At 56.5% G+C, this 11099-nt stretch overlaps 1 protein-coding gene across 1 annotated transcript; it reads right to left on the bottom strand.

The window, feature by feature from the left end:
* Window positions 1-4843: 4843 nt before the first annotated feature.
* On the bottom strand, window positions 4844-10071 carry SPON2 (spondin 2). The gene is made up of 6 exons (XM_019712493.3): window positions 9079-10071; window positions 8451-8676; window positions 7898-8121; window positions 7632-7823; window positions 7053-7227; window positions 4844-5585 (listed from the first exon to the last, which is right to left on the bottom strand). The coding sequence occupies exons 2-6, from the start codon at window positions 8671-8673 to the stop codon at window positions 5401-5403; spliced, it is 999 nt and encodes a 332-aa protein (XP_019568052.1). The 5' UTR covers window positions 8674-8676; window positions 9079-10071; the 3' UTR covers window positions 4844-5400.
* Between the last annotated feature and the right edge of the window lie 1028 nt (window positions 10072-11099).

Below are 11099 nucleotides of genomic sequence, written 5' to 3'. Positions count from 1 at the left end.
ATTTTGAAATATTTATAGACTCACAGAAAGTTGCAGAAACAGTACAGAGAGGTCCTGTGTGCCCATCACCTAGCTCCCCGGAGTGGCGACATCTCACCTAAGTGCATCGTGGAAATGGAACTGGACATTGCCCTGTTTCTTTGAGCATCTTTTTAAAAGTCTGTCTAGCAGGTCTGCCAGTAGATCATTTTCAGGGACAGTTTCTGTGGAGTAGTTTCACACTTCCTGTGTCTTTGTAGCCTTGTGATATTTGCTGAACAGTGGACATTTGGCTCTAATAATGTGGTAACTCTGGAAATGAGATTCTCCCCTTTTCCCTGGGTTTGCTGTTTTGTGATTGCTGTAGGTGGTCCCTATGTCGAGGACCACATGACATGTATGTAAACTTAAGGTCTTCTCAGAGATGTTCCCTGGGGATACACTTTCTATTTTCCTTGTATGTGCAGTTGTTTCTCAGTCCTTGTCTTTAATATCTAGCTCCTTCCTGAGGAGAAAAAGTGCAATATGAGTGGGGGTAAAAAAGGGCACTGGCCCTTTAAAGCTCCTGGCAGCCACTTCAGCAGGAAGGGGTGGGGCTTGAAACAAGGGGGAAGGTGCAACAGCAAGGGCTCCCTACCTGTTTGTCTGCACCTGTTATTAGAAGCAGCAATCACTGATCAGCTCACCGATATTTGGAGGACAAGGCCCTCTTTGCCCCCCTGGGCTCCTGCAAGCGGCCTGTAGGCTGCTCCAGGAACACGTGCACAGCTGCCTGCCCCGCGGCTGGGGAGGGGGTGGGTAGCTGCTGTTTAGCTGAAACTGACCAGAATTAGCTGCAACTTAACTCCAAATTAACCGCCGGCGAAGTCTTCCCCTGGAAGTTGAAAGCCTTCAGCAGACTCCAGAGTTGCAAAAGAACTACCCCAGACAGATTCTGCCCCGATTGTTGTCCAGGTGGGGAGACAGATGCTCACATCCCAGGTGCTGCCTGCTCCACGTCCCCCCTTGTCTTTTGGCTCCTGTCACATGGAAGCATTGTGTAAGGGGTGTTGGTGTCTACGGGGCTGTCACGGCCTTGAAGCCTTTTCCGAGACAGAGCTGCGAGCTACTTTGTGCTGAGCCACGTCCTCTAGAAGCTCCTTCAGTGCAGTTCTCTTGGTATTAAACCCTCTGTTTTTGTTCATCTGAAAATGTGTGAAAGCTTTCTGCTTGGGAGATGGTGTTGAGTGCACAACTCTGGGTTGACATTTTCTCTCAACATGTTAAAAGTGTCATTTGACCACCTTGTGACGCCCGAGGCTGCCGTTGAGAAGTTGCAGTCATTCCAATAGATGCTGCCTTCTGGGTGAGCTGTGCTCTTCCTCTGGACCCTCTGACGGTCCTGTCTGGTGCCTGTGCTCTGCGGTTTCACACATGGGCACGGGCGGCTTTCATCTGTCCTGTTGGGGTATATTGTGCTTTTTGGTTCTGAAGATGCCTTCTTGTTTTAGCCAGTTCTGTAACTTGGGCACTATTTTCTCTTTAGTCTGTTCTCCATTATCCCCGTTACATTTTTCAAAGTTCAGATTTAAAACATTGTAAAACTTCTCATTTTGTCTTCCGTATCTTTCTGAAGTTTTCTGCCTCTTCGTCTCTGTGCCGCATGCTGGTGATGTCCTCGGTGACGTCTCCCAGCTCACTAACTCTTCCTCCAGCTGTGCCTGGATTAGCTTTCACCTATTGACTGAGGCCTGTCAGCCACACAGTCTTTTATTTCCAAATGTACCTGTTTGTTTCTAATCTTCCCTTGTTGATTGGTCATTTGTACCTGTTCTATGTTCTATTTCTGCCAATTTCATATCTTGGGTGTCTGGATCTATTAGATATTTTCCTGCTGACTTCTAGTTAATCCCAGTGACTTGTTTTCTTGTTTAACTTGTGACTGGGATTGGTGGGAGGCCTGAGACCCACCCTGGCCGTTGGGAAAGCTTCCTTCAGTGCAGTTCTCTTGGTATTAAACTGCTTCTGCTCTTCCCTGATATCAAGGGACACCACTGTCCTGAGGGCCCCACTCAGCAGCAGCCCTCAGGAGTCCTGCCTTTCCCAGCTGCTCACTTAGTTTGGCCTAACCCCACCTCCCCTTTGCCCCAGCCCCAGTTCCATTATTTGGTTGGTTTATTTTTGGAAGGAGGAGGAGGAAGGGAGAGTGCTCCCCTACCTCTTCTGAGGAGGACAGTCCCAGATGGTGTTTCCATCCAGAGTTTAGGGTCTAGTTGGACTGTGTTGTGGAGGATGTCCCCTCGGAGCATCCGGCTGTGTCCTCTAAACTCCCTTTCTATACCTTTGGTGGACTTCGGACAGAAGTGGGTTAGATGTGAGAGTTCAGTCTGCCATCTTTGCCAGGAGGTTCCCCTCCCATCACTGATCAATGTCTTGCCTTCTTCCCCCCAGTGCCACCCCAATGCCACCAACTGCCCAGCCCCAGCCCCCGTCACCTGCTTGCTGAAGCTGAGCACAGTGGACCCGTCCCATGATCCTCCCCTCCCTCAGCAGTTAGCACTGCTGAGCACTTCCACTGCCTACTCAACAGGCTGGCTCTGGGTCCTGCCACCCGCGGGGCCCAGCCTGCAGCCCCCTTGAAACCCAGCGTACATTGCTAGCCTGTGTAAGAGGCCTACAGGTATCAGTGTGGATGCTGGGACAACCTTGTTTGGCCCAGTGTCCCTCACTTGTTCAGTAAATGAAAGCATCGCAGAACCCACAGCAATAAACTTGTCTTCACTCGTTCCGTCTCTCTTTCCCTGGGCTGACCTAGCTGGGCCAAAATCTTCCTGAACTTAATGCTGTGAACAGGGTCGGCTGAGACATCTCCACAGTCATTTTGTCGCCAGTCTGTGAGTATCTGTATTGCCTTAACATCCAAAGAAACCCAGAATTCGTCCATTTTTTACCTCTTCCCCTGCATCTCTGTGGCCAAACGTCCCTCTTCTGTGTTAATGCTCTAACCTATGACTCACTGCCTTTTCCTGCCCTCCTGTACTCTGCTCTCAGAATGACAAGATGAGTCTTCACGTCGTATACTGAGGAGTTGTTATTTTTCACTCGAAGCCTTGCCATGACACCGCACCCCACTCATCTCACTAGGAGCACAAGCTCACAACCCATCTGACCAGGCCTCCCAGCAGGCTTTCCCCAACTCTCTGTAACAGCCACACAGGCCTCCTGGCTGTCTCCCTAACACAGTGGGGCCTTTGCTTCTGGCTGTTTGTCTGCCTTGGACGCTCATCACCAGATACAGACTGCCTCATTTTCTCCTTCAGAGCTCTGCTCAGAGGTGGGCTCATCAGTGAGGGTGTCCCCATCTACCTTCCTGAAAGTGTTCTGCACCACCAGCACCACCACCACCAGCACTACCACTACTGTGACCAACTCCTCCAGCACCAGCACCACCATTATTACCACCACCACCACCATCACACCATCATAACAATCACCATCATCACCGTCATCGTCATCACCATCACCATCATTGTCACCAGCACTATCACCACCACTAGCACCATCATCATTATTATCATCACCACCATCATGACCATCACCACCAGCGCCATCATTACCACTGTCACCACCATCATCACCACCATCACCAGCACCACCAGCACCACCTGTACTGGCAGCAGTGTTCTATCCCCTCTTCACCAGAGCCTGAGCTTTTTCTAACACAGGATTTCTTTACTGGCTTACTTCCATCATCTGTCTCCCTCAAATCTCAGTGCTTTAACACAACAAAGATTGTTTCGAAGTCGGTCACAGGTCCTCTCTAGGGTGGGCATCCTCAGTGTGTTGGGCCCAGGTGGCTTCTGCAGAGCTACCTCCATGTTGACATGCGTTTTGGGGTCTGGAGCACCTCCCATGAGCAGTAAATGTTCTGGCCCCAAATGATACTTGTCCTTTCTCCCCCTGCCCAGGGCCCACCCATGCCTTGCTTCTGGAAGGGGGAGAAAGCAGACATGGGTGTCCACGGCGGTCTCTACCATAGTATCTTTCTCCGGCCTTTTAGTGTCCTAACAGGGTTTTACATGTCCCGCAGAGAGCACATGGATTTAGGGGTCCTGTCTGCCTCTGTCTCTTCAGGTTTAAGTCTATCATTGTGTTGTGTGCTTGGTTCCACTCAGGCTTGGGTAATACAGTCAGCATGTTTAATCACATCCTACCATGTTTCCCTGAAAATGTGACCTTGCTGGACAATCAGCTCTAATGCGTCTTTTGGAGCAAAAATTAATATAAAACCCGGTCTTGTTTTACTATAAGACCGGGTATAATGTAATATAATATAATATAATATAATATAAATAATACAGTACTGGGTCTTATATTAACTTTTGCTCCAAAAGACGCATTAGAGCTGATTGTCTGGCTAGGTCTTATTTTCGGGGAAACACGGTGTACGTGGTGATCCCAACATAGCGACTTTGCGGTTTGTTGTTGCCTCTTGTTTAGGCGTGTCCTGCTGGTTTTCCTGTGTGTTTGGTGGGTTTTGATTGTGAGCTCTTGGTGGGAATTTTTTGAGTCCTGAGTCCACAGTGGGGTCTCCAGAGAGGATTTGCGCTCATTTTGTTTAGGCACCTCAGGGCATTACCAGCCCAGGAATTTTTTTAAAAACTTTTTTAACTAGGATTTTTCAGATCGCATGTCCATGTGAGCGAGGAGTTATATTCAGGAATTTTCAAGGACAATTTGTTTCTTCTCTATGCAGAGCCAAGTGCAAGAAAGGCCTGTGTCTGGGGCGTGGCCCCTGTTTGGGGGAGACCTTCCTCTCAGGGTGGGTGGGTGGCCTGTGTCTGCTCACTCTGCCCTTGCCCAGTGCCCATCCAGGAAATGCCACTGTCAGGAAATAGTCTTTATTCAAGGGCATAGATCAGTAAGGAAACAATGCTAGGTGAGGTGTCCCAGCCTGCCCCCCTTTACTTATCTCTTGCACGTCACCTTCTTGGATGCCTAGAGCAGCAAACACTGGTGGCAGTCTTGCCCCAAGGAGCAAGTATGGCTGCCAGGCTTCTGTGCCAGCGGCTGCCGGGGCACCAAGTCCGAGCTGTTTCACAGCGTGTGGGGTTCGGGCTCCTGGCCTGGGGCACCCTGCTGTCCTGCAGTACACCTGCCTGGGCATTGAGTACACACTGTTCCCGTGAAAGACAGTGGCTGCACGTGGTAGACATCCCGGATGTGACTCAGAGTGGACTCGTGAGCCTCCACCAGAGGGAGCCTACCTCCGATGTGGGGCCCCCCCGGCAGGACTTGCAGAAAGGAGGCGCCTGGTCACCGAGGCCCAGGCATGTCTGTGTGAAGGGACCAGTCAGCAGGGGAGCTCAGAGAGGTGATGACACTGCTGGCTTGGCCCACTTTCTGTGTGGCCCCGACCCAGCTGCCATGGAGCTGAGGGGCTCACACACAGTTGTCAGGGACGCACTCTGCCTCCTCTTCCAGCTTGGGGCAGGGCGCCCCGTGGTTGGCAGGCTGCACACGGACATAGCGGGTCCTGCTCTTGGCTCCCAGCTTCCCGCAGGGACCTGTGCACAGCCCCCAGGAGGACCACAGGGAGACCTCGCAGTCCAGCGGCGTTTCTGGAACTGGAGCAAGCAAAGGGGAGACCGTGAATGAAGCGCATGGAGGAGGAGCGAGGGCAGAAGGGGCCCCAGGTGGTTCGGAGTGCGTGGGGAGGGGACTCTTGCCTTTCTCAGCACAGTTCCGAGTCAGCTGTGAGAAGATGCCACCAAATGCACCTCCTAAGAAACCAGGACTTGACTTAATATTTCTATGCTAAGATGCTGTGCTCAAGTGTCCGCTGTCTGGGGCTTTGGGGACTGACTCTGGCATCGTGGTGGCAGGAACTCCTGGGGGACTTTTAGCTGTGTTCACGTTCCCTGGGGTGAGAGTGGGGACCGCTCCTGTTGTGAAACGTGCTGTGGGGGCACACACTGAGGGCCTAGACCTCCTGCTACAAATCCAATCACTGGCGTGTCGGAGCTGACCACGGAGGGAGTGCGGCCCCCACGCTCGCCAGCACCTGGCACACAGGCCCCCCCCCCCCGTGGGCAGGGCCACCTCCGTGAACACTCCCACTATGCCCTTTGCTGGGGAAGGGACAGAGGGATCCACTTAATGAAGTGTTCTTCCTGTCAGCTGTGACACGGGCCACGTGGGCTCACCTCTGACGGGGCCTGGGGCCTCCTCCATACCTCACTTCTGGGCTGTGGACGTGTGAAACGCTTTTGCTTACAAATGTTGGGCAAGAGTTTAGTCTTCAGTTTAGAGTTTGAATCAACCATCAAATCTCTCAGAATTCATGTCGTCCTCACCAAATGCTCTGAACCCCAGGACCTGTGTGATCTTGTACTGAATGCTCTGACCCCGAGAATCCCCATGGTCTTGTACTGAATGCTTTGAACCCCAGAACCCCGTCATCTTGTGCCGAGCCCTCCTACTCCATTTTGAAGTTGTCAGAGATACACGTGACCTTGTGAGCCCGGCACCCTGGGCCATCTGAGCACAGTAGCCTTGGCCTGAGTTGACTCCCTTCCTAGCACCCCTGGTGGCTTCGGTGGCCTGGCCTGGGCAGTGGGTTCATCACACTCAAGAGCCTAGCTCACAGTTGGGGACCTCAGTTGCAAGTACGGGCTACTACGAGGATGTGTCCTCAGGGTGAATGACGTGGCCTGGGCCCTGGACCGTTCCACCTCATGGGGTCACATGTGGGTGACAGGCTTGGCCTCAGGAGAGTGCTGGCTGTCGCAGTGCCATCACTGCCCCCCGCAGACAGTCCCTCCTAGCTGTGTCTGGCCTCTGAGTGCCGCTGTGTCCACAGGGTGGACACTCACTTTCCCAGCTCTTCTAAGGTGAGAGGGAGGAGCCTGGTGCAGGGACTCAGGACCTGAGGCTGAGCCACGCCCCGTGTGACAAACCTGAGTGCTGCTCTGCCCCCTGCGCCAGTGTTGGACATGGCAGCTCCCGTGAGCCTGAGCGCTTGGCGCCAGGGTCATGACTGTTCGGGGCAAGAAACGAGGTATGAGCCCAGCAGTGGGGCAGGAACCGTGTACCTGAGAGGCTGTCCATGATCTCATTGCCCCTGCTTGCCAGGTCCAGGGCGGGCGGGACGAAGGCCCGGGGGCTCTGCCGGAGCCGCACCAGGGTCACCCTGGCAATGGGGGGCAGGGCCTTCAGCCGTGGGTAGTAGAAGGAGTTGGCCGGGTGGCTGGGAGAGGAGGACGTTATCTGGGGGAAGATGGGGCGCTGTCAGCAGGGGCCGAGAACCCAGAGCCCACCTACTTCTGCCGTGTGGCCCCAGATGGGAGCCAGTGCAGGGTCCAGCAGTGCAGTGCAGAAAACACCCCAACCTGGGCCTCCTCTGGGCGACATAGCCCAGGGTGGCCTCCGCAGCTTATTGGGGAGCAGGGCTCATGGCCTGGGGAACAGACAGGAAGGCCTGGTCTCCTCCAGGGCCCTCCTCTCTCCCCCCTCCTTCAGCGCAGCAGGCTCCCCTGGGGCAGGGCTGCACCCCTGCTCATGGGGACCCTGTGGACAGGGGTGCCTTCTAAACAAGGGACAAAGCTGGGCAACAGGAGCCTCCCTGAGTGGCCAGTGCTGTCACCCTTCCCTGAGGACTTTCGTCTTCTCACCTCTGTCACCGTGTCCTGCGGGATGGTCGCAAAGTTGGGGGAAGAGAAGGTGAAGCCACTGTCTGTCCCGGCGTCATGTGGGTAAAGATCCACGGTGACCTGCTCCCTCCATCGGTCCCCGTCACACAGATCCAGACTGTCAACGCCCACAAACCAGTCGGGGCTGGGGACAATGCGGACCACAAAGGACACCTGGGGGACAGGTTCTCAGTGAGGCAGCCACCACGGCTCACGGCCCTGCCCTCCCTCCGGCTACCACCACTCACGAGCGAGTGCCTGGCGTGGACCTCAAGCTCCGCGGAGGTCTGGCCCGTGCCACTGGGCACGGCGGGCGCCGAGAACACCTCGTGCACACTCTGCAGCTGCTCCCCGGCCGCCTGCAGCTCCCTCATCAGGACCCAGGCCTCGCCGCGCTCAGCGAAGTCCCTCAGGCCGTGGCTGGCGTACTGCCTCTCCCTCCACATGCTGTAGTCAGAGCTGTGTGCTGCCCCTGCAGGCCCCCGCGTGAGCAGTGCCCTCGGCACCGGACCCACTTCCCACTTCCCGCCAATATGTGGACATCCTGCGGCCTCATGCTGCCCGGGCACCTCGCGGGTGGGACGGGGTCCTGCTGGCCCTCCCCATGGCTGGCTGTCCTGCCCCACCTGTCCCCAGAGCCCAAGCCATCACCGGCCAGCATGCAGCAGGAGCTCAGCAAATTTTTCCTGCATGAAGTGAATGGGATGAGAGTGCCCTCCAAACTGTGAAGTGCAGTGCAGCTGTTGGGTGACTGTCCCCTGCAGGGCGGACACACGGGGGTGGGGGACGGGCTACACTCACCCAGCAGGGAAGACCACTGTGCAGGGGGCCGGAACAGAGGGTACTGCTTGGGGAAGGCCGTCTGGCTCCACTTGCCCGTGAAGCTGAGGCTGTACCTGGCCAGGGACCGTGCTGTGCACACGGGGTCTCCCCCCAGCGGCTGGCCAGCCACAGAGCCAAGTGTGGCCAGGAGGAGAGCCCAGAGGGCCCTGCCCTGCGCAGCGGCCGGGGTTGGGGCTTCCATCACCTAGGAGAGGAGGGAGAGCACCACAGCTGCCTCTGCTGGTCCCCAGCCACCGGATAGGAACCCAGGGGACAGCCACTGAACATTCCTCAGTGCTCCTCTTCTGGGCTCAGGCGTGGCCTCACCGTTTCTTCGTTCGGGGAAAGCAAAGCCAGGGAGGTTACAGCTGGGTTCACAGGCATGTCTGTGGGAACCCAAGGTGCCTCGCAGGCATGCAGCACTGGCACCGCCAGCTTGCAGCCCGGCTGTCCGGGCTGCGGCGTCCCTGGTTACTCATGCTGGCACTACCCTCTGAGGGGACCGGGACGCTGGAGGGTGAGTTGCGCCCAGGATTCCACAGCCCACTCGGGCTTCCCTCTGTGGCGCTGCAGGTTCTGGGGGGACAGGCACACCCCGGGTACTCACGCAGCAGGAGCAGCAGCAGGCAGGCGTCTGGGCTGTGGCAGCCGTCCCAGCAAGAGCCCGGAGCTCCTTTATCCCGAGGCTGGCACCGGGTGGCCAGTGAGGCCCAGGTCCCCACCACCGCGGTAGCGCACCACAGATAGAGCGCTGGAGAGCGAGCCCTCAGTGCCCTGGAGCTGCCTGCCCTCCTCACTGACGCGGAGCAGAGGCTTCTCCAGCGCTGAGGTCACTCTCCTCCCTGGGGCGGGTGCCTGCCACTTGCCGCACCCCTTCCTTTGTCTTCCCCTCCAGCCCTCCCCTCCTCCTCTCTCCCTCCTGCTGTCTGCTTTCCCATCAAGCGGTTCCTAGTGTCTCCCTGGAGGTGGTGCCACAGCCAGCAGCTGGGAGAGCAGCATGGACAGCCAGCGTGTCACAGCCTGACGTTAGTGCCAGCGGTGGAGCGGGCTGGGGAGTGGGGCCTTGGGGCGCTGGGGCTCTGCGAACACAGCTGGCTCCTCCCGTCACAGCTGCATAGGCCACACTGCTGGCCTCTGGGGGGCAGGGGACAGCCTCAAGGACAGTGCCCGGCCTCAGGGCCTGGCAGCACTAGGACGGGACAGATTGTGAGATTTCTCTGCTGGCTGTCAGGAAAATGTTTCTAGAACCAGAATCCTGAGGTCAGGGCTCAGGATGGTCCTGCTCCTGGGAACCACCCGGGAGCTTTAAGCTGAAACAAAGCGTGCTGATGGCTGGAGCCACGTTAATGTTTCACATGTTCAGAGACAGAGAGAATACACAGACTCAGCAGAAGTAGACGCAAACAAGACGAGTGGCCTCCCAGCACTGGAGTGACAGGAGCTCAGAGCAGAGGTCATGAGCACCACACAGGTCCTTGGGCCGGGCGGGGACAGTCCCGTCAGGCCCTCACACCCAAAGAGCTGGTATGTGCGTTATGCAGAGGCGTTCAGAATGCTCAGCTCACTTAAAAATAGCAAGTAAACCTCCTACACATTAACAGAAGGAGAATGTTTTATGAAAAGCAGCTCCATGTTTCAAAAAGAAAAGCTTTGTGAGGAAAGTGCCTGTCCTGCTGGGCGGCTCCCGCGCCCGCCTGCCCGCCCGCTCCTCTGACAGGCGTGCTGTGCTGGTGCCATCTGTGGGCCCTCGCGGACACGGCCTCGTGGAACCGTGTGGACCGACCCACACACTCAGGGAGCGTGGGTAGACGGCCCATGGCGTCTTCCAGCTCTTCTCTCTGCCCCTCCTTGGAGAAGTGGCCCCTCCTGGGTTTGAGGCCAGGAGTAGGACATGGCCTGGGGCATCTTCTCAGGCTCACCTGCTACCCTGAGGTGCTCTCAGGCACCATGCAGTTCTCGCCTGCTGTCTAGCGCTGGTGACGGCTCAGGGCTCACCCCATTTTACAAGAGGCCCAGGACAGTTGAAATGCAGCCCAGTGTCATCAGGGAGGGCTCCGCCTGGGATGTGTGGCTAGTGGGGACCAGAGGCCAGGAGACGTCCGTCTGGGCAAGGCCAGGCCTGGTCCACAAAGGGCCCGGGAGGCACTTCCTTTCGGGGTGGAGCGCCCCCACTCAAGATCGTTCCTGAGGGTGTTCGTGGGGCACAGAAAGGGGCCCCATTCTTTGCCATGCTCAGAGAGGAGCACAGAGAGAGGTCCAGGGACAGCTGATCTGTGGCCGCTTGGTCTAAGCTTGTCCTCGTTGGGGAGCCTGGCCAGGAGGGAGTCTGGACTCTGCTGCACACGGCCTCCTGCTGCGGGTTAAGCGAATCAGTGATAGGGAAACACTGCAAGGTGACTCCTTCCAGGCAGGGGCTTCGCCATGGCGAGCACCCACCCACCTGACCGTGGTGAACTCATCCGTTTGTTAACACTTGTCCAGCACCTCTGGGGCTGAGCGCTGCGGACACGGAAGTGCCCTCACAGACAGAGCCGTGCTCTCCCAGGCTGTGGAGGAGGGGCTGGGGACAGCACGTTTTGTACATTGAATCTGTTATTCAGTGAGCGCTTGCTTAACTGGCTGACACTA

This window comes from Rhinolophus sinicus, chromosome 1, assembly GCF_057876585.1.
Source record: "Rhinolophus sinicus isolate RSI-liver-muscle chromosome 1, RSI-T2T, whole genome shotgun sequence".
Taxonomy (NCBI): domain Eukaryota; kingdom Metazoa; phylum Chordata; class Mammalia; order Chiroptera; family Rhinolophidae; genus Rhinolophus; species Rhinolophus sinicus.
Note: the sequence above shows the minus strand (reverse complement) of the source record. Positions and strands in the feature narration are given on the sequence as shown.

Coding starts and splice junctions, on each gene's coding strand:
- SPON2 (XM_019712493.3), bottom strand. CDS start 8,673: ATGGAAGCCCCAACCCCGGCCGCTGCGCAGGGCAGGGCCCTCTGGGCT. Junction 7,824..7,897: donor TCCACGCCAGGCACTCGCTC/GTGAGTGGTGGT, acceptor CCTGTCCCCCAG/GTGTCCTTTGTGGTCCGCAT. Junction 7,228..7,631: donor CGCAGGACACGGTGACAGAG/GTGAGAAGACGA, acceptor ATCTTCCCCCAG/ATAACGTCCTCCTCTCCCAG.